The sequence below is a fragment of the Aythya ferina genome (genome assembly GCF_964211825.1).
Source record: "Aythya ferina genome assembly, chromosome: 17".
NCBI lineage: Eukaryota > Metazoa > Chordata > Aves > Anseriformes > Anatidae > Aythya > Aythya ferina.
In genome coordinates this window covers 6,416,298-6,439,461 of record NC_140316.1, presented here as the reverse complement: position 1 = coordinate 6,439,461, position 23,164 = coordinate 6,416,298, and the positions used below count along the sequence as shown (strand labels likewise).

Here is a 23,164-nt window from a genome sequence, read left to right as displayed (position 1 = left end):
TACCCTTTACTGACTGCATTTCAAGTTCATAAGAACTTAATACTTAAAAGCTGACAACATTATAGTATCTATTCTAGTTCAGATGAAAACTGATGTTTTTTGCTACCTTCCTGAAAGACCTAAAAGTCTCCACGCTAAAAGACCTAGACTAAAATATATGTATGCTAACAATTTTGCAGTATTTTATTAGTAAAATGTGAGTCAGGATCTATCATTACCTTTGGAAATATGCCCACAGAAAATACATAGTAATGAAAAACAAGAAAACTATACTAGCAACAAACTCTTTGAAAGCTGAATGCTTGTTGAAGTAGAAGATGTAACAGAATAAAAAGACCCCAAGACCATTAAGCTAGACTGGTACACCTGCAGGTTGCTATAGCAAGTACTAATTCACTCTGCAAACCACAACGTAATTACACACCAGTGTTACAAAGCACTCTTGTGTCGTTAAGCATTTTTCAGCTCTGGGTTCCATTATATTTTATCACAGATTCAAGACGTCCCAGTTTGACCTGGTGGAAACAAATGAGATTGAAGCACTCTTGGTGTATGCTGTAAAACAACAACAAAAAAAATATACTCAGGTTGGAAACAGTGACAAGCCAAACCACTTACAACAGAACACGAAGGACCAAGAAAAATGGGAATAAGTTCTACAGTTAAGTAATATGCCCTGTCACAAAGTTTTATGCATGCTTTCCAAACTGCTTATTATGGAAACCTGGTACATATAGTACCAGGTTTATACATATTACTTAAATACATATTAATATAATACATATTAAATACATATTACTTGTTCTAAGATTTGCAAGTTGTATAGCCTCATTTTTTTTCAGTGCAAATTTGATCCACGGGCATGCTGCTTTAATCACGCTAAAAGTTTCTCAGTGGCCTGGCAGGTTCTAGCCTGCCAATTAAAATGTCACACACACAAGCATTATCTTACTACGCAGCAGTTTAACAATCAGCTTTGCCTAAATATATCTATCATACGTGCCCAAGTACAAAAGGTGTCCACACATCTAAGCCAGTGGACATCAGACAACAAAAAATGTACTTGTCAGTTTTATAGTTGAGGGAACAGAAGCTTTTTATGCTTCCTTAGCAAAACCAGCAACTGTTATTCAGAAAAAAAAAATGTTTCTCATTTTATGCAACCTTACTAAGGGATCCATGTCATTCTAAGTGCCAGTTTTCAGCATTGCAGTTGCTAAAATAAATACATAAATAAAAATCAACAAAAAAAAGCTATTAAATCAAAATCAAGTTTTGGACCTTATAGTCACTATTTCTTCTATCACCCCCCAAATCAGTACCTACTTGAACAGGCTTTATCCACTCATAATTTTTATTTTTCAAGCAACAAAAGCACTTAGGAACTTTTTCTTCTGCTATGCTACCATTTAATTGTATATCCCTAGAAAGAGAGGTGATGAATAGAAGTCTTGTGAAACACAACTTAACGTAGACAAGAAGCAGCACTTACCCCAGCAACACATTCCTCCTGAGCTCATCTGGCCCACCAGAGCAGACAGCAGCAGCTACACGAGAATTCTGCTTCCAACAGCAGCTCTTAGGCACTCATCCTTCTCTCCCCTTTCACTTGGTGTTTATACCAAAATAAACCAACAACATTTGAAGATGTGAGGGAACAAACAATAGTGGTAAGGAGCTCAAGTGCTAGCTCAGAATGAGCAGCTGAATGCAGGCCAGAATTTGATGCCAAGATCAGCACGTGCCCCTGCACACATTTGTTGCAAGGTTCATTTCCACCTAGCTCACCAGACATTAAAGTGGCTGCACGGCAGTGCTTGTCATCTCTGATGCCAGACCTGTAGCTGCCCAGAGTTTGACAGATGGGGCAAAATCCCCCTGAAGTCTGGCAAATAGCAAAAACTATTACAAAGGAAATCCATACTTGGTTTCTTACAGGACAATCACAAGTATGTAAGACACACTATGCAGGTCCTTAACGAAGTTACCGTTTGACAGTATCGCAAGCCCAGAAGTTGGTCTCTGGATACTGCTCTGTGCAGTGAGTTCTGCATGAACAGTCCATTCTGCATGACAGCACTAGCCCAGTCTCACTGAAGCAGTGGGAATTAGTGAGAAGCTTAGTTTCAAAGGAGGTTTTGTGCAAACAATTTTATCCGAGTTTTTCAGACTTGGATTAATGCTACGACTTCATAAAGTGTATTAAGTCTTCCACGTAACCCACTAAAAGAGGGGCTTTTCCTGCTGAAAAAGACTTAACCATTAAAGAAACAGTTAAATAATCTGGTGTGCAAGCATTTGTTCCACAGTTTAGGTACAGCCACACCATAACAGCAGGGAGTATACTTCTGGATGCATTTTAGAGTGTAAGAAGATTACAGAATTTATGAAAGCCATTACACTTAGCAAGAGCTTAAGATTCCAGGAGACCAACTAAAGCACAACTATTTATCAGAGCTGACAGCCTTGCCTTCCTTGAGAACTCAGTCATTCCTGTAATTAGATTTCTCGACTGAAACAAATTAAGATCCCCAGGCTAGCTCAATTCTCTACAGGTCACGAGCTGTTCTACTATTTAATCCAGCGGTTTACTGTATTTCACCATCAGCTTGTAATTGTTGCTATCAAGTCACAGTAAATTCTCAATTTGAGGGGAAGGAAACTCCCAGTCATATTAATTGTCAAGCTTGTCTTCATTTCTAGCTGCCTCACCCAAGTTCCTGTTGACCCACAAAGAACTGGTTACAAAATGGAAGTATTATTTGCCTGGAAAATAGCACGCTACCTGGCTAATTCCTGCTAGGAATAAGTCTAGACAGAGTGCAGATTTGCTTGAACTCGTTAGCTGCTCAGTATTTCAAGCTGAGCCATTGAGTGCTGATCAGTACAAAACCAAGGTTAGTGTGTTACATCAGCACTTGGAGCACTCTGGCCTTTATTAGAAAAGTAGATAGCACATCTCTTTGCCACTGCTATCACACAGTACAGCAAGCAAGGGAGACAATGTACTAGTTAGAATCACGCTAAAACAGTCTACTGTTACGGATTTCACAGCACTGTTAAGTCTCTACCAGTTGGCACATAAAGATGTTTTGCCCCATTCAAGTAGAACTCGATATGAAAGGTGTAGCTTACCAATACTGCTGCTGTATTAACGTATTTCAGTGGAGCTGACTTAGAAGACTACCTGCAGCATCTCCCCCAGCACAGGACTGAGCTTACACTCTTCCAGTCCTGTGAATGAAGTCACGTAAGCATGTGACCGCCTCCTGCAGCATGACCCCTGCACATGACAACATGTACTGTCTTCATTGAAGAGACCACAACCCCCTTTTACGTTACTTGCTAAGCCCTCTACGGTATGTGCTTTGGCACAATTATCCCTTGTCCTGTCTGGCATCCTTAGCTGTCACAGATTAAGAAAGCTGATGCTTTAAGTGGTAGTGCATTACTACTAACCAGTCCCCACCCCCAAGATAGGAAGACTAGAACCACACAGTGGATACTGCAGTTTTACATTTATAGTTGGACTTTTATAATATTCAAGATTAGCACAAGATTCATAACCATAAATTATACATTGTTATCTAAGTACATAAAACGTTAATGATACATGTATTTGAAGAGTGGCACAAAGTAATAATACATCCCTGTTGGCATTCTCAAAGAAAGAGGTGGGTGGTAGACACACCATTGATACTACTGCAGCATAGCAGAACTGAGTCACTGCATCTTGTTAATTCAGATGGTGCTGACTGCCCACCAGACAGGGTCAGAACATGGTGTGGCAAGAAGCCAATGCCAGAATCAATTAAAGGTGCAAATAAAAAAGTCAGGATTATGGCCCTCCCTACCGCCTCATTATTTTAGCAGTATGCCCCCCTCCCCAGCCCTGACGCTGTGCTCTTGCATCTTTAGTACTTTGGCAGGCCATGCACACTCCCATGTTCACTTGCCACACATAGCTGAGGTTTCCTTTAGTACCATTTAACGTCAACAAGTAACATGCTCTCCTCTTGATAAACAAAAAGGATCTGGGAAATGTTTGCTCTCTGGCATGAGAAGATTTATTTTCTTTAAGTCTCAGATCTACTCCAGAAAATATAGAACAGACTCCAACAGCATTGAACCCCAACAGCATTATTGTCCAGAAAAGGAAGCTTTCCCAATATTCCTCTAAACATTCAGAGCACAAATATCAGAAAGCCCAATTTCTTTTGCACATAAGACTGCAAACAAAATGGGGTAGTCAGATGTACATAAGCTTTCAACAATTCATTATTAAGGAGATGCTTCACTGAATTGTTAACAACCCTGCTACTTCAGTAGCTTCAGCTAAAGCTTTAACAACTTGGTGCCAGGCAATTTCCCAGCTGCCTTCAATGGGCTTTGCAAAAGAAAAAAATATGCTCTTCTCCCTGGCCTCAAGCAGTTATTGCTATATGAGTTAGTGAAATAGTGCCTTAACTTCAGACAAGAGTCTCACAATGTCATTAACAAAAGCTGCCTTTCAGAGGTTGAAATGTAACCGGACAATAATCAATAAATAACAGTAACAGGCATCCTGTTGAAGTCTCCTCACTGAGCAGGGCAGCAAGTGTGTTCAGCCAACAGAAAGTCATCTGTGCCTTTAGGACCATTGTACACTTCTTGGAGAAGTTAAAAAGGGACGGGAAGGAAGAGAACAGAGACAGCGAAGGTCTGTCAGAGAGCTAGTTACATATTGAAACCATAAACAGGTGGCTGGGTGAATCCCGGTGCTGAGTATCCGTATGGGAAGTTTGCCTGGGGAGGTACTGCACTGGGGCCTGCTGTTAACATCAACTGCTGGCCTGGAAAAGCATGAGAAAAAAAAGAAAAAAAAAAAAAAAAAGAGTTAGTTTCAGTACCCAAGGTCCCCAGATGCTAGCTGTACTATGGGACTGAATTATTAGGCTTTTAGCTAAAAATCAGCCACTGTGCAAGCACACACTAGCAAGTTACACTATTACTCAACATGCACCACACAGAGTGGGCACTTAGGCCATCTGCTCTCGCTACCAGAAAACTAAGAAAGCAAGGCAAGACTCAGATGGGAAGAGGAATATCAGCTGTTCTTGATGGCAAGATAAACGTGGCTTGTTTTGAAAAGACCACACTAAAAGCCAAACTGAATCTGTTTAAACACCATGCATGGTCAGAACTCAACAGTAAAACAATTCAAGCAATTAGTTAGGTCAGTTAGGTCTCAGTCTGGAAAGTGCTGCAAAAGGCCTGAATGTACCTTGATAGAAGATTTGTTTTCATCACTAGGAGCACACATGCCTCATGCATATATTAAATTTAAGTTAACATTTACATTAGACAGTGAACCAGTCACATCCTTCCCTTACCAGCCACTTCTAGGTGCTTGTTAGCAGAATGCCTCTTCATAGGGGCTTCTAAAATAGCAGCACACTTGGACAGCCATGGTTTTTTGGCTGCATTTGTCTTAAAATGGATGAACTAGAAAGCCAGTCTGCCTTTCTACTTGGAAGAGCAGAAAGCAGACACATTCCTCTTAGAAAGGAACAACAGGAGGAATTAGCATGCTCTTTAAGTTATTTCTGGGGTTGTGCACACCTTGGTATCCCCTCTCCTGTTACCATACTAAAAGGCTATTCCTAAGCTAGGGTTCTGAGCCATGTAAGAGGAGTAATACATTCGCTGAAGAGTAGAAGTACTGTAAGAGTGAGATGTCACTTCAACAACTTGTACAGTCCATCTAGCAGAGACGACCATTTTACTAGCTACTGGAAACCAGCTTACTTTGGAGACAGTCATTCAAGTAACCTCCATAAAGAGAGACCGCAGTGGCAATAGGTAATCAATTAAAACCAAGTCTTTCACCTACCAAATACTATTGGAGTGGGTTCAGTTACTTGTTCCTCTTCTTTTCTTAGGCTTTCAGAAGCATCAAGTTTATCCACCTACATTGAAGTGAACAGGAGATGTATGAAGGCCTTGCCCAGTAATTGCACTATACACGAGGCTTTCAATGCCTGGTACCTTAGCTATCAAGGGTTCCTTACTGTAGTACATTTTGGAGACTATGGCTGGGAACATGTAGACTGAAACTCTGTAATCCTGCCTTCCCAATTGCTTTAGTTTTATTGCAATAGCTGTCAAATGTAGCTGAGAAAGACCACTATTACCTTCAAGCACAGCATTTTTGGGAGCCCTGCTCTTGTTACTGTTATCTCTATGATAAAGAAAACAAGTCAGCTCACTGTACTTCCAAGGATCATCTCAAACGAGCCTAACCTAGTTGTCTGCCTCATTGTCTATTAACCTGCAAGCCCTCTCCCCTTCATTAAGGGCACCTAGATATTTGCAAATATTCCAGACCATGAAGTTTAATCTTATCTACAACTACAGCCTAACTCTGGTTACAGAGTACTGGTTTAAATGTATTAATATCCACATAGACTCCTTTTAGAGGAAATTCTAGAACCATAACAGGAAGTGGTCTAGTTGTATCAGCTTTATATAGAGCCCAGTGTTGTGCGAAATAAAGCTTTGTTCATGCTAAATCACTTGTCAGAGTGCTATAGTAGTGCAGGAGCTCTGAACACAGCTTTAAATTGGGGGTGGGAGGGTGAGAGGTGAGGGCAGAGAAGGCAACGGTACCTTCCTTCTTTCATGTTTTAAGAGTTACGTCTTCTGTAAGTGAACCATTGAGACTGAAGGCTGCGAAGGCATAAAATCACACAGCTTCATATCCAGATACAGATAGTACTAACATCTGGGAAAACCTTCTTTTAGCCCAATGCTGTATTTCAGCTGCTCCTCAGCCTCCTTTCCCACTAAAACGATCATATCCAATTTGATGAGTGCTGCAAAAGGGGTCTCTATTATATTTTAGAGACGTTATCTGGATCTGTTGCCTAACAGTTTCCTGATTTTTTTTTTTTTTAATTTTGCTGCTCAAATTAATAACTTGAGTGGCAGTATGTCTTAACTCATTCCCTCAGAGCTGTCAACCTAACAGCTTTTCAGGAAAACACTCAGTATTAGTGTTACAAATGCTGTCCCTATTACTGTGGGTCAAAGCAATTGAGCGCTACCGCTTTCAAACTAGTTGTATTGCTGTATTTATGGTCTGGGATTCCCACTCTCTTCTGAGTTAGACTTTACTCTTTACTGGCCCTAAAGCATTAAGGAATTTGGAACAGAAGTGCAGTTACTCCCTCTGTTGGAGAAACAGCAAGCATGCTGGGAGCAGATTCCCTAAAGAAGGGACTAAAACAGCAATTCCAGCAAAGGCTGAACTTTCTGATTTGATGGCTAGAAGTGAAGTTGTTCGAAAGGTTTCCAAATCAATGTTACCATACTTTTTGTACCCAGCCCCTTCTGGGACATAGGCTATTCTATGCTTTCACACCTTTAGTTTAATGCATAAGAGAAAAATAAGTTCTGGAGGACTTACAGACTCAGCTGATAAACCAGTCTATTCTTTTGTACCTTTGAAGTTAGTTACATGACAGAATTTCAGACATATTACAACATTTATAAAACCCATTCTCTAATTTTATGTTTGTAGTTAATTCAGACTAAATTAGTTCCACTGTAAACCATTTTCATCATGCAGATTTTCCTTTTGGCAAGTTATCTGGTATTTAGTAAGAGATCACTTGTAAATCCAACCAGCAATTTAAAAACCGTGATCTTGAAGGTAAACTTCACATGGAAGAGTAACAAGTGATCTTGTGTGGCAAGTTTCACCTCAGTAGAGTTTGAGGAGGAAGAGTTTAAGATCAGTGAAAGTACTTTCATTATACTAATGGGCAAGACTTACAGGTATCTGTAAAAGATACCTGCCACGTGTTTTCTGTAATACAGTAATTAGGAGCCTAAACAGTCAAGTCCTCAATTACTTGCTTCCATTTCTCATGAAAAAGAGCAGAGTCTGGTTGGATTTTCAAGTTGCTTGTGAATAGTTATCCTTTTAGCATTAGAAAATGAACAGAAAATGAGTTAGAACTGCTTTTCTGGCAGAAGCTACAGCTAGATTCCTGTAAAAGAATCCTAGGGTATTGAGGGACACAAATGAACACAAAAGAGTTTGAAATCAGAGTGTCACCTTATAGAACAGCCCATCAACCTGCAAGAAAATTCAGAGGGGAATACTTAACATGACTGATGAGAGACAACCTGAAGCAGTCACTTCTAGATTACTGATTTCAATAGAATTCTCCACTGTGATGTCCTACACAACACTAGAGCCTTTTAAGGAAGGATCTTTAATATCCTGGGGGCTGCTTGAGACAAGCATTGCAGGACCACACATGATCAGAATCTCTCCCTTCTCAGTTCAAGACTAGCTACTGGTATCAGCATTGTACAGCCAGACTATGCATCTGAAGTTCTGTCTTCCATAAACACCTTATTTTCAGTAATTTAGTAATACAGCTGATGTAGGAACAGTGGGTACTGTTACCGAGTGTAGTTTTTGAATAACTAACAAGAAAACATACAGAGTACTTTCACAGTTACACCAAGTAAAAAATGATGCAGGTTCACTTCAGCAAGTCCTCAACTTCATCAACTATGCAGCTGCTCTAAGAAGCATACAGTTGCTCACCCCCATTGTTACAAGCAAAAGTTAACTACACCTCTTTCAAGTCCTATGCTTTCTATTTAGAAGTTTAGCTATCTAGCCTGAAGTGACTAAACCCAGAGAAATTCCCAGAGGACTTGGTGTGAGGAATAATAATACTCTAAATACATGCAAAGAGCTTTACCTGGTTTGCATAACACTAATTGCCCAGCAGACTAAAACACTCAACTTCTTAGCCTATGCAATACTCACTTTGGTAAGGTACTCTCTCATCACTTGGATGAAATAAGGCATTGCAAAGTCCATGATGTTATGCCTCCATGCCAACTCAAGGACTACATCTGGGTGCAGCAAGTCATAACACGTGAAAAGGCAGGCTGCAAAACACTCCTGCTTGCCTTCTTCCAGGAACCACTGAAGCAGCTTCTCAGCTAGTTCTGCATCTTTGGACTCTGCAGCATACTGCATAGCATCCTAGAGAAAAGGACAACAGTTAAGCTTGACCCTTGTCTGTGAGTTTGTTGTTTTACACCTTATGTATATGAAACTGCTAGCTAGACGAGCCATGTATTTTGCATACCATGAAGTTAGTCTTTCACATCACCACATATGTTGTGTAGGAGCTAAGTTACAGTATACACACTCAGTTAAGTCCTCTTATTCCCAGGCAGCCCTGGTGCTCATTTTAAGGAAAGCCTGTTGTACATTCAGTTAAGTACTTGAAGTGGCCCAATGAGATTTTGCTTAGTTTTGTAGCAGCAAAGATAAACTTTCTGGTATCCCACCTACTTCACAATTAGACATTAAGGATAACCTACAGCAGAAGGAACTACTGCATCAACTGCTTGGTATCTGGTGAGACTGAAGACTATTTGTCAGCTTTCCTACAGAGCACTCAAGAACTGGCTCATGTGAAATCACTACAGGCTTAAGTGCTGTACCACTCTACTCATGTTTCATCTCTACCCTATATGGACAAAGTCTTTAGGACTACACGGAATGTTCTGCACTGATAGAGAAAATTGTACAGATGCCTTTGATGGATATAGAGAAATCTCTGAGTACATGACAGCATTATCAAATTAGATTTAAGGTCTACATTTGAAATTGCAAGCTGTTCTGCTCTAAGATTCTTTCCTTAAACTTCAAGGGAAGGGCTAAGACTCACTGGAATCCCAGATTTGAAACTAACAGAATGCATTCAGTTTCCAGGAGCCTATGCTTCAGCGATCAGACTCTTTGACAGTCAGGGAGAAAAGCTGTGTTAACTCACCTTATACAGATGGTCTTTCTTGCATAGCTCCACACTCTGTTTCCAGCGGTTGTTGCCCTTATACAAGTATGCTGCAATACGCCTAAATTCAATTAGTTCATGCTTTTCCAGACGCTGAGCCAGTGTTATGTTATCAAAGTTGTCATAGGCATCAATGGAAGCTCTCAAACCCTGTTTGAAATAAAATTGTTACCCATGCTTCCAGATGATAGTAGGTGAGAGCTACAGGAGAAAAGCATCCAAGGATGCTTCACAAGTGCTTAGGTTATACCAGACAGATGTTGATGCTATGGCTGGCTACAGCTTCTTTGCCCTGCATATTTTGGGCAAGTTTGAAACAGTTTTTCACAACAACTTTCTCCTCCCAAAAACTATTTTTAATAAAGCAAGATTTTAACTCGGTTGTACAAACTTCACTTTGCAGACTAAATAGAATAGAAAATCTTATCTTACAAATTGCAGTCAACGGGGCCAGAAGCAAATTTGTTTACAGAAGTGTTGTCTACTGAAGTACACACCCAGTGCGGACCTTTGAGAAGTCTTGTTCTGAGAGAAGTAACTGTGGTATCTGCTTTGTTTGCAGGTTATCAGATTGTGACCAAAGCACCCCATGGTCCAAAGGGTCTGATTCTATTCCGTACTACTGTTACACTGCAGAAGTTTCCTTCTGCTCAAGGGAATTACACCTCATCAGCTGGGAAAGAACTAAACCATGACTATTTTTTTGATCAGGCCTACTGGTCTCTTTTGTGGGGCTCACCTGGTAGTCTTCCTCCTCTGTTAAAAGGTTATTTAGAGCTTCATTAACTCCTTTGTTGTTGTGGTTCTGGACTGAACGCAAGTAAGGCTTTACTAGAAGTAGCTGATTAACCTGGAATTAAGATATTTTCAATACAAAATTAATTATACTAGTTCTGACACTTGATACTCCTGAAACAAGTTCCCATTTCTTATAGCAAGAGTTTATGCTTTCTGTCACAGGACTGTGTATGCTTACTATCAGAACTACAGACAAGTCACATTGCATTGTTGCTGCAAGTAAAATGAAACAGCCTCCTAGGCCAGTTATGCTAACTCTTCTAGTGCTTTCCATATTAACCAGGATTGGACTGCTTCTTAGTCCTTCATACTGCAGGGAAAGCCACCTGACAGATGCCAACCCTTTTTTTCTCCTCTTCAGACAGAGAGTAGAGTGTCTTAACTTGCACGGGGGTTTTCTTTTCACCCACTATATTCCAAACTCACCTTTGAGAAAAAATTGACTGTCCTCGTATGATCCAGTCGTGGAGATAATACAAGGAGAAGATCATTGATCAGCAGAGGTTTGTAGTCCAAGTAGAATTGCAAGGCTTTGTAATACAGCTCCACATTGGCCACCTGCATGGTTACACATTAGTTAGTATTTCAAATGCAAGTAAATCTAAGGTGCTTAGTTTGGATCACTTAACTCAGCAGAGAGTTTATCTGACTCTTAAATAAAAGCTTAAATTTTCTTCTACCGGACAGTAGCATTACACTTACATGCAGAATTCTTGTTGAATCTCATGACTGCTTCTAGTGTCATCTGCTTCCAGATGGTGAAGTTACAACCTAGCTGGAGCAGTTCAAACCAATTCTAACCCATCCACGGTTAAGAGATCCCAGCACTGGCAGCCCACTAAACTTAATGTGATCATGTGTTTAACTCCTAAAGGCTGTAAACTTAACCACTCTTAAGTTGTTGCTTTGACTAAACTATTCATTAATCCCCCTATTCTCCACTGCATTCATAGGACTGCCCAGCCAAATTCTCCCACTGAAATAGCTGGAAACATCTGCAAAGATTTTTCAAGAAATGTTACAACCTCAGACTGAGGCAACAGTCAGGTCAAAGATATTGAGGAGGTTGTGCCCTTGCTTGTGACCTATGATCCTGAACAGTCCCTGAAAACATTCTGTGCTATAGGCTGCCACTCAGCAGAACATGCTACACAACAGAAAACAAAGGGTACAAGCTTAGATTAATTATTGTGCTAAACTGTTTGGATGATTTGTTTTAAATACAGCATGAAAACTGGATAGTAGTAGCTCAAGCAAACTTAAGTGGGGATTCTGTTGTGCATTTTCGCCTCAGCTCTGAAAGAATCTTTCAGCACCTTTGTTCAGTCAACTATCAACTTGCCTTGGCAATTATGTCTTTAAACTGCCCTTCTTTCCAGGCATCGGTGGGATGATTCATCATTGTAATTATTGCATTGTCATACTCCTCATATTTGTCATAAAGGAATACGAGTTCTGCCCAGAGATGAGCCTGTTCTGCAGCTCTGAGCACCTGATAAAACAAGAAGACAGTCAGTTTGATGCATTAACAGCTTCCCTACTTCACTTGCAGTGTAGTTACTTTGCTGCATACCTTTGGAATATTAACTCGAGACCAAAAGAGCTCCAGATGTTCCCTCATTTTCTGAGGCTTGAATTTAGAGTATAAGATGGCAAGTTCAGTAAACATTCCCATGTGAGCACGCTCTAGACCCAAAGCAGCTTCCAAAAGAGCAATCAGTTCTTCGAAGTAGCCACGATCCTGGATATTAGAAAAATAAGGATTAATTGAAAATTCATAACCAACTAGCACTTAAAACTTGCTAAAAATAAAAAGCTTATTTATTTAAATTCAACAAACTTTTCTCTCCAAATTAGAGTGCTTAGTTTTATAAGACACTATTCGAATAAGGCAACAGAATTGTAAAAGAAGGGACAGTGAAAGCTATCACCCATCCATTTACTATAAAAAGTTTGCATGCAACTATTAGGAAATAGAGGAAGAATAAATTCAATTCACTTCTGCAGTCATTAAAAATTAGTCCCACAGGGTGTCAGGTTTTAGCTGGGACCACTTTATTAGCAGATACAAGTATGCTGTATAAATTTTCTAGGACATAAACAGTGATCTAACCTGATAGTAACTAATCAGCTCTTCAAGTTCATCAGCATGAATGACTATGTGTAAGCCACATATCTGTGCCAAGCGGAATTCTTTTCCATCCACACATGCAAAGCATACCTGTAATGAGAGGCAGCAAACAGTCAGTTCACAGGAGAATACTGCAATGCTTATATAGACCCCATATATTAAAGGAGAAAGTTAATTTGCAAAGCTTTAACAAATTAATGGCTTACTAGAGTTCCAAATAGCTATTACTGTAATACTTGCTCTAGAATTAAAATCTCTGCCATTCATTTTACACTGTTCTGAAAATAACCTTTATTATCTTGGGAAAGATGACAGTTTATGAAGATACATATGTGCTCTGTAGCCAGAAACAGCAGGTCACTATCAGAGATCATCACAGATGATTATGAATCAACTGTTCTTTATTTCCCACATTACTGACAAAGAAAGGAGTCCAATTATGCTCAAAAGCAACATGCTCAGAAGCAACAACAGAGCGCTTTCTGCAGATTATTAAAAACCACAAGTTTTAGTTACCTCCTTCCAAGTCCTTGTGCTGTTGGCTTTGCGGCCACTGTCCACTGCTGCCTGATACTCTCCAAGGTGTACCAAGGTAGATGCCAGGCGAGCAAAGTTAGACACGTTGTTATAGAGTAGTTTTGCTGCTTCATACATCCCTTCTTCGTAACAGCGATCACCAACCTGGATTAGGAGTCCAAGGTAAAGAAGGGTAACAGCAAGAATCAAGTCTGCCAAGTGGCAAGTCAGACATAGGAACTGTGATCAAGACATACCTGCTGTATATGGGCATTATTAGGGCCACTAATAAACTCCTCCAGTTCTGAGAGACGATTAGTTTTTGCCAAGGCAAAAATAAGTTCCGTCTCTACATAAGACTCTCTAGCCTTCTTCCTGGCCATCTGTAAGAACTTGACTAGGTCCTCCCAGTTATCTTGAAGAGAAAAGAGATATTTCAGATCCTCTATTTAGTTATTCTGTCTTGCTCTCCTTGCTCACATCAGGTAAACAGTTGTCACCAGTATGCTCAATAGCAGTAAGTCATCTGCATCTGAGTTAACGTATACTCTGCTAAACACTGAGTCACCTTCATATAAGGTTGAACTTCTTACAACTATCCTAGAATTCAATTGGCAAGCAATTCTGCCACATACAGCTAAAATCAGCACACTATACTCAGTTGTATTTAGACCATAACGGTACAAATTATCTTCGAGGGAAGGTCTATTGCTGTTGTAGCAAAACAGACAAGTTTGTTGACAGGACTCTCACTAAACTGACTCATCCACTCCATAGACCAGCTGGTCCAATTTATTCTGAAACAGAATTTGCAAATCTCAAGAATCTTTGCTGCTCAAGGTAAATGAAATAACCCAACTCTTAGCCAAGCAATCTTAAGTTTGAAGATAATTTGGCTTACCGTTTCTATTAGCTGCTTGAACAACTTCCATGTAGGCAGATGGATCATCTGCCTTTATGTAGGAGTCAATGGCTTCCTTCACCAAGTCCTTCTGCAGCTGTGCTCTGGCTAGCTGGCTCCATACTGCTGGTTCATTACATCTCTCTGCAAATTCATAAGCACGGTCTAAATTGCCAATGTGTTCAATCAGTACCTGTTTGAAATTGAAATTGCAAGATAAAAAATAAAATAAAAATCAAAGCCTTGTAACATCATCCTTTCCACAAAACTCTTCCTTCAAACACATAGGTTGTTCTAAGTAAGCGATACAAAGCTAACTGCTTTTAGAAAAGCCCTTTCTGTCCAGTGAAGTAGAGCAGCAAGAATAAAACTCCTGTTGCTATCATTTATCCTCTACCCTGAAGAAGTCAGTATTCTGGCCTGAAGACAACGCCTAGAAGCATTTGATTCTCCTGCCCCTTTCAGGTGTAACTCTCCAAGGCAGTCATTCAGAGTCAAACGCAGCATGCACACAAGCGTGTAGCACAACACTCAAAAATCTTTTTATTACTTTGAACAGATCTGCATCTGAACTCATCAGTTTGAATCTGTTTTGTTATTCTTTGCACGTATTCCCACTTCTTGCTACAAACTGATATAATTTAGGAACCATACTGTTAATTGATTTAAGTTATAATCGTTCCAGGAGAATCAATGTAACATTACACTTTTTTCCATTTTCTCTATTACTAGCATTCTATATGTTCATGTAGGAACCACACCTCACCTGGATTGCTGAAGTATTAACATCAAATTTTCTGAATATAGCAAAGGCTTCTTCATATAGTTCATTACTGATGGCAATGTTTGCAATATCTGGGGCATCATAGTTATCCAGTCGATTAATGTACTCCATCACGCGGGTGCGGTCAGCCTTGATGGCAGTCAGGATCAGCAGATTCTGGAGATTCCTTTGGTTAACAAAAGGCATAGGTTATAAGCAGGTGTTGTGCACTGCTTAAGTGACACATATTGTACATGCAACAACAGCTGCATACACCTGCTTGCTGTTGATATCAACGACCTCTAATTCCCAGACTGAGGAATATTGATATTTGCCTTCCAAATGAAATTGCTTACCAGTGTTGGTGTTTTCTTTCACTGCATCACTGCAAATTGGATAGCATGAACTAGCTCTGTATTCAAATCACAAAGAACCTTAAGATCTCCTTGTTGGCCTGCCTATTCACATATAGCAGCGCTTAGGTCTTGGAACCAAGAAGCCCACAAAGAAGTTGGGTCACTTCACAACCTGAAGCGATGCACTGATTAGGCTAGATTTGTGAACAAAGCTCTCTTCTTACCTGTGTTCGCTGAATACAGAATTATCCAAGACAATTTTTTCCAATAACTCAATTAATTCATTAGGCAGGTCTGCAGTCATGAAAGCTTTCACAGTGACAGAAACCTCCTCTGGATCCTGCGTCTCTGATAAAGCTGTTTGGACAACCTGGATTTGAACGTGGGAGAATATTAAGCATTTTTCCCAAATGAGATATTTACCGCTACAAATTAAGGCTTCAGAACTTTGAAAGTATTGTCATACCCAGCAAGAAAGATCTACTGCTGTACTAGACGTACATATTAAAAGTCACACGTTGGGACTGCACAGGGAGCAAACTCACTAGAGACTCATTCTGTCCTGCGGGTCGCTCCATAGGACAGAACAATATCATCTTACTGATCATTAAAGTTTTCTGACCATGAAGCTCTGAGCTAATACTTGCCACTCAAACTCTTACAAACTTTTGTACAACTGAGATGAGGCCTCAGAGAACCTTGTGGGGAAGACAGCTACTTCAGTGTTTCACAATGGTTCTGACTTTTCCTTATAGTGACAGTTTACCCTTTGTGCTTTACCTGGTCAATAAGCTGCCGCCTGAATGGGTTGTTTTCTTCTAAAACATTTGCCCAGAGTTCAGGGTCCTTCCTGCGTACTAGATAGCGAGCCTCACTCTTAAACAGTGAGTTCTCATTGCAGACCTGAAGGAGAAGTTGCAAAAATCGGAATTAACATCAAGAGTTAGTACCACAAGACAGGTTTAACTAGCTGAGTCAGACAGTCTAAAAAACTGACTAGAACTAATTGCTGACCAATGCTAATGCCACAGACAAAGTTCTTACCCAACCTCTGATCTGGAAGGCTCATGGAGAAGGTCTCCAGCAGAATTCCTATAGCTTCTCTTGGTTTTGCCCGACAAAAGTACTGTGACAGTGGCTTCACAGTAACTATTTGCTTCTGTTTGAAGTGAAGACCTGCAGAAGCCTGAAGAACTTAAATTTTAAATCTAAGAAAGGGAGCCACTTGCTTGAGTGGTGTTAAGCAGTGAATTGAGGAATGGTGTTGGTGTTTAAAGCCAGAAATAGGTTACCTATTTGGTATCATTAACTTTATGCTAGAAATGTTCAGAGTAGCAGATGGCTTGGTTTCCCCTGTTAAAACGTTAAGGGTACAGAATAAATATTGGATTTCCTATAGAAGAGCAACAAGTTGTTATGAGTTATGACCCTATTAGTGCCACTAATTTAAATGTCCAACTGGAAAAGTAGAAACCTGAAGGCCTATTCAGTCTTCTACCAATAGGTCATGTTCTGTTAGTATCAGAATTAGCTCTTGAAATCTCAAGTACTTCACTGTAAGCAAATTAGTAGTAGCACAATTTTCCTTTACATTATACATCTATTAGTTGCCTAGTTTCAGGAGTTGAGCCCTTTCCCAGGAAGGAGCAATGCCTCCAGAATAGTTCTCACAGGAGGAAAAGCTTTCATTCATGCCCTGAAGCACCCATTCAGAACATCAGCTCAAGGAAGAAACTGGTACTGACAGGTTTTTATGATTAATTGGAAAGTTAAAGCCTATCCTAACAAAGTCTCCTATGGAAACAATTCAGAGCCACTTTCATATTCTGAAGCAAGAAACAAGCTGAATATAGCCAGCTACAAAGGAGGTATTGCTTCAAAAATAGTTGCTTCAGGCTGAAAAGTCATCCACGTTTAGTGGCAATTCTAGATTACACCTTCCTTCTAACAACTACAGTGGGGGTCTTGTCAGGAAACAGCATTTACTTCCTTTTACACAGCGCAAAACAAGCTAGTTCTTACCCCTACACTGCTGACATTCTTTGCATATACTATATAAGGCAGAAGTGCAGGTAGGAGAACGTTTTCTTTAACAGCAGTCACAAACACTGCAATCTGACATTAAGCTTTAGTGTTCAGTATCAGACACTAGAACATATTTGAAAAACACTGTGAACTTCACTTGCCCTTGAAATTCTAAGGGAGGTTCAAGGAATCAATAAGCTTAAGATAGGAAAAGAATGCTATCTGAACAAGTCCTTGCAGTTTGATTGTCAACATTTATTTTCCTCATTTCTAGTTGTGCATCAGAACAGTTCTTCAAGGGTCAACCACAGCAAGGGAAAATCACATCCCCCTTTCTAGTTTGAACCCAAAGTTTCAGGGAGGATTTTCTTCCTCCTACTGAGTTAAACTAGGTGACAACCTCTCCTTTCTGTTGATCAAATGCTCAATGCTCAAAGAAACTCAAGTTAACTGAGGTTTAACATTGGTATATTTGTCAGATGGGCCAAGTAAACTTGATCTAATTTTGAGCAGTCTGTGGATGAAAGATATGAATGGTACCTTAAATCTGCAGAGCTGCATTACTTTAGTTTTGACATAAAGCATGAGAACTCCTTGTTATCATAAAAATTTCTGTCTCCACGTAGAAGAATCCTGTCTACCTCAACTCCTGAGTGAGACTGTAAGACAGGATTCTGCAAATGTTAGTCAAATAGCAAGCTAAGTTTCTGCTTCAGGCAGCAAGTATGTTTATAAATGTAATTTTGCCAACCTTTATGAGTTCCAGATCACATTGCCCCCTCTCATATGCAACGCAGGCCAGATGAGGGTCCCTCTTTTCACAATATTTGCCAACTACACGGCTGTCATAGTAAGGATTCTCGCGAAGGAACCGCTCTGGATTATTATTACTATCAATGTAGATTTTGGCCAAGGCATTATGAGTCGCAGGTTCTTCACAGCCTTCATGAATCCTTGATTCGAGCCATGGCAACAGCAACTTAAGCCTTTGAAGAAGAAAACATTTTAGGTTTATAAGTTTGACCAAGGTATGCATGACAGATACTAATTAATACCTGGCGTTCCCTTCAAGCAAGTTCTTCTGGTCAAACTCAAAAGCAGATGGAAAACAGCCACCTATTTTTAAATAAGGTCTTAAATGAATGGAGGCCAGGTCTGCAGTTTAACATCAGGGAAGCTGGCAGGTGGCATTAGTTTTGTAATTTTTCTTTATAATTTCTGTTTTAAGTAGCTCTTCACACTTAAACCCATTTGTACATTTTACAGGTGGCTACAAACTAATTACACAAGCTGCCATGTGCCTACAATGAGACTGTTAAGACAATTTTATCCAGATTTACTCCAAAGGCACATCCCATGGGAAGATGTTCAGGAACCTAGAGTTCATATGCCATATTATCCATCATGTAGTGCTGCCAGGCATCTTATATTGCCCATGTAATTCAGAGACTCGCTAGCAAATCTGAACTGCTTTTCTATAAAGAAACATAAAACAATATTAATGTTGTGTCATTCAATAGAACCGCATCCAATTAAATTTGGGTGTGTACTAGGGTCAGGAAAGCCTGACACTGGTGTTTACAGATCAGTTTTCATTACCGATTTCTTTTTTCCACTTCAGCCACCAACTCATCTGTTGAGAACTGTCCTCTAACCACCATGATCAAGTTCTTAATTACATCTTCAGAACAATCCACATCAAGAAGCCCTCCAACCACTGCTGGTATACGGCTGGGATTCACCTAGAATAAGCCACAATCATTAAAATCAGTTATTAGCATTATTAATAACCCATCCCCAGTCTTCCACATGAAGAAAGTTATAGTTAACAGTTTAAACTATGTTTTAAGAGCATTGATTTTTAAGTTACTAACACATCTGTATATGACTTCCAGGAAAAATTGCACTTGTAGGTTTGTGATAGAGGAGGGCTCAGTGAAGAGCCTCTGCATGAGAAGTGTGAGCATAGAAGATGTAGCCAAACCTGCTTTAGTCAACTGAAAGGTTAAGTTCCTTAGAAGGAAGGAAAGAACAAGAGCTTAAAAGTGCATTCTTCTTACCTTCTGTACATAGATCTCTATATACTTCTGCAGGTTATTGCGATATAAGTAGAGCACCAGGTCATGAACAAAGTCGAATCGGTCACAGACAATGATCAGAGGAAGTTGGTCTGTCAGCTTTGCCTCCTGTATTTTGTGCAACAAAAAATGTAAGAAAGCTACCATCCTTTGTCAAAGCATTTTCAAAGCAGTAAAGTCTGACCAAGTTGTCCCAACACTAGAAATCACAACGCATTCAAAAATTTAAGACTGCCAGCAGACAACTGACTTCAAAAGCAAGTTTGCCACTATGAGTGCCACACAGCCAGTCAGACAATTGAGTTTTAAGTTTAGGCTCTTCAACAAGTGCCGTATTAGGCCCACATCCCTAGCTTCAACATGACTATCAATTCACATATCAATTCAGAAGACCATCGCTGGGCCAAGATCTTACTGCAAAATTAAATGGCATTAAAATGCCATTTTACCAGTTACAAAGCATGCAAAGCGTTGTGCACGATGAGTCCTGTTTTAACAAGCTTTGTCTAGCCAATACCCTTGATAAACCTTTGGCTGATACTTCAGCATAGTATTTCCTTCTTCCAACCTGGATCCACCTACCATTAGGTGAAAACACAGCTTGTACCAAATTCATGAATATCATACCAGCTAGTTTTATAGGAATGGTGAACTTGTTTTTTTCCAGACAGAGCACAGAAGGACCTATTATATTCCTGCAAAAGGACTAGATTCCTATCTGGTTACACAGTAAACTATTCATGGCCATGCCAGATAATACTTGAGTTGCTATTTCCCTCCATTTAGAAGGCTGTAGTTCTGCTGCTAAGCAAAACATACAGAGGATTGCTTGATTTGTTAGACAGAATATTTACCTTCAGAAAGTTCTTCACCCGTTCTGGGTTATAGCAGTTACTTTCACGGCAGATTCTTTCTACTTCCTTTATCTGACCTGTCTTGCAAGCTGCCTGGATGTACTTGAAGTGAACATCTGGATCCTGGCTGAAGTTTACAATGGAACCCAAGAAATAGAACAGTCCTAGAAAGAGTCACATGTTTTTAATATAGTTAAAAGGTGAGTGAAGCAAGTCTACTTATGGGCTTCATCTTTTAACTTTGTTCAGCACTGCTGAAAGTAGTTTTCCTTCAACTGCAGGAAAAGCAGAAGTTTGTTCCCCCCCACCCCCCACCCCAGCTTTCAGGTTTTGTCTCTCTCTGAGACTTACTCAAGAGGGTTAAGAAAGTTTCAAGACAAAGTTACCCCCAAAGTTATTCACTGTGATGAGCTCAGCACTTTGATCAATGCATTCCAAGATTCAGCCATGTGAAGGTACCTTTCCTATAAAAGCTACAATCCTTACTATAAGCTTCAGCTGAGTAGTGCCTCCGAGGAAGCTGCTTCCTTTTAATACTATACCTTCATAGCTTTTGAAAGATTCAAAAAGCTCCACAAGAGACTGGGTGCCAAGCTGTTCATGGTACTTAGAAGCAACCTGCACACAAAGCTGTAGATTTTGCCTAATGTTGGCTGACAGCATAGCACGCAAGCACTCCACTGAGTCTTCAACAGAGAGAGAGCCAAAGAAGTTCACAAGCCACTGCAAAGAGAAATTTTACTGAGTAACTTATACAGGATTCATTTGACTTCTCACAACAGGACAACTAGCCAAAGTTTCTACCCCAGGCAAGTCTTTCATGTGTTAAGACCAAAGACTTGAAAAGAAACAGACTCATCATCTTTACAACTGCAACAAAAATGCAGGTTGGAAATAAGATCTGAAATGCCCACCTGAGAAACTGAAGGCAGACAAGCTATCAAAAGTATAGCTAAGGTTTAATCATTAACTATTAACATTAATATTATTAACAATAATAAATCATTAACTGGATAAATGTTCTTGAATCACAGTTACATGTGCTGCTTAGGTACTTGTAGAACATCTTCTAGCTGCTTCAGGGATTTTAGCAGTTACAGAAGTGCTAAGGAGAGGTCACTTCACCCACTGAAGCTCAGGCTTTCATTTTTTTTCCTGTGCTCAATAAACTTACCTCGGGATTCAAGAGATGAGTATGAACAACAGCACGTTTAATATCATAGAGATCGGTGTAGTGTTCCAAAGCTCGCTGGAGCAAGCCTGCCTTTTCACACAGCTGGGCAATATGAGCACGATCATAGTGTGTAAACATTTGGTTTCCAAGGATGGCATCTGCAACCTGGGAGATTACATTTCATTTCATACTCAGACTGTTAGAGAATCACAGCAGCTCAAACTGAAGTTTGTTGAAAAGACATAGCAGTGACTTGTTAGTAGTCCTTGATGTCGGTAAACTGTATACAGATATCAGTACCGGACATTAGACTGTTGTAAGAACTTTAGATGTAGAAAATCAGTATAAGCCTACTAATGTCTTTCCTTCACTTTCTGGAGGAACTAGGTTAAGAGTCTTACCTGTGGGGCATGAATTAAATTCATTTCCAGCAGCCGAGTCTGAAGGTGGCCTTCTGCAGGGCGGTTATTTTTCAAAGCATCCAACAGGAAGGACGTGCATTGCTGAATAAGACTGTTCTCCATGAACACATCCACAATCTGTTGAGATTGTTAGAAAAGAGGGGTCTGTACATAAACGTGCATGTTTATTTGTGTATACTAACGGCCTGGCTAGGAAGGCAGCTCATCACAGCGCTTAACATGCTACATTTCCTTTGTTTACTACCATAGTAACAGAGACAAGTTTCACGCTTTTTTTTTTCCTCTAGAATGCAAGGAGTGCATTACTTTAACCTGTTATGCTAGATTTTGCCACCCACTGTTCAGTTTTCACAAGGTAAGCAAATTCCATCCCTTGTCCATTTTTGGGACAGTTTCCTTTTTCTAAGCAGCTTCAGTTATTTAATAATGCAAGTTGTTGCTTTAGTTCTTTGTCAGTTTAACCAGAAACAGGCTCTGTAAGACAGCATTCATTTGAGGTTTGTTTGTTCATCTTCCTGTAACTTCTCTGCTATGGGAAGAGTTCACGTCTGCTCCATTAGAGCCAACAGTAGGAGCTTTCTAAATTGACAGTAACGCTCATTGTTTTGACTAAGACTGTGACAGATTCATTACCAACTTTACTGTAAGAATCCAGAGAGCTTCCACAAGCACTTGAGAGCACACCTGCCTCTAAAGACTTTAAAGTAATCAAACTTGACTAGAATAGTTAAGTCACTTTTCTGACCAAGCCAACTAAAGACCTGAACTGGCCTTACCAGTCCCCAGAATGGTACTATGCTATTACCTCTGTCTAGAAAGAGACCAGTACTCTTGTTGTAGGCATCACCTGGTTAATGTTAGCCAGTGGCTCCTCATCCTGTACCAGCATCTGAGAGAACTGCAGGCCTTGATCAGGGCTGATTCTCATCACGCTTCTCAGCAAGAAGATCCAGTCTGGGGTATAGCCAACCTAGAGATTTCAGAAAGAGTCATGCATGTCTGGGAGGCTTTAAATCACTTTTAAGCCTTCAGAATCTTTAGCATAAGCACTGTGAACTGTTCTGAGGCTTGCCATGCCCATCCCCCACGTTCCAGAAATTCACAGACAAAAGCATTATCCGTATGTTGACACAAAAATTCAGTATTCACCTACTTAGTAAGTAGCTGAACTTACACTAGGGTATATTTTTTATTGGGTAAGAAAACTTCTAGAAACAACTTTTTACAAGCATCTTAACGCATTATCAATCAAGGTCCTAAACTTGCAAGTGGAC

At 40.0% G+C, this 23,164-nt stretch overlaps 1 protein-coding gene across 2 annotated transcripts in view; it reads right to left on the bottom strand.

The window, feature by feature from the left end:
* Positions 1-4,044: 4,044 nt before the first annotated feature.
* CLTCL1 (clathrin heavy chain like 1) overlaps positions 4,045-23,164 on the bottom strand; it is a 36,662-nt gene continuing 17,542 nt past the window's right edge. Inside the window, exons 10-33 of one of the 2 annotated variants that reach the window (XM_084539258.1) lie at positions 22,738-22,860; positions 21,870-22,007; positions 21,469-21,633; positions 20,837-21,017; positions 20,295-20,458; positions 19,423-19,548; positions 18,962-19,104; positions 18,114-18,348; positions 16,118-16,240; positions 15,562-15,707; positions 14,985-15,168; positions 14,219-14,411; positions 13,575-13,732; positions 13,318-13,482; positions 12,784-12,891; positions 12,244-12,411; positions 12,013-12,162; positions 11,097-11,228; positions 10,612-10,722; positions 9,852-10,022; positions 8,831-9,052; positions 8,102-8,122; positions 5,873-5,948; positions 4,045-4,832 (exon numbers count right to left, since the gene is read on the bottom strand). In XM_084539258.1, the coding sequence (XP_084395384.1) occupies positions 4,717-4,832; positions 5,873-5,948; positions 8,102-8,122; positions 8,831-9,052; positions 9,852-10,022; positions 10,612-10,722; positions 11,097-11,228; positions 12,013-12,162; positions 12,244-12,411; positions 12,784-12,891; positions 13,318-13,482; positions 13,575-13,732; positions 14,219-14,411; positions 14,985-15,168; positions 15,562-15,707; positions 16,118-16,240; positions 18,114-18,348; positions 18,962-19,104; positions 19,423-19,548; positions 20,295-20,458; positions 20,837-21,017; positions 21,469-21,633; positions 21,870-22,007; positions 22,738-22,860 (3,519 nt within the window). In that variant the 3' untranslated portion in view covers positions 4,045-4,716. The remainder of the gene's footprint in view (positions 4,833-5,872; positions 5,949-8,101; positions 8,123-8,830; positions 9,053-9,851; positions 10,023-10,611; positions 10,723-11,096; positions 11,229-12,012; positions 12,163-12,243; positions 12,412-12,783; positions 12,892-13,317; positions 13,483-13,574; positions 13,733-14,218; positions 14,412-14,984; positions 15,169-15,561; positions 15,708-16,117; positions 16,241-18,113; positions 18,349-18,961; positions 19,105-19,422; positions 19,549-20,294; positions 20,459-20,836; positions 21,018-21,468; positions 21,634-21,869; positions 22,008-22,737; positions 22,861-23,164) is intronic. The other variant, XM_084539259.1, reaches the window with a different exon arrangement.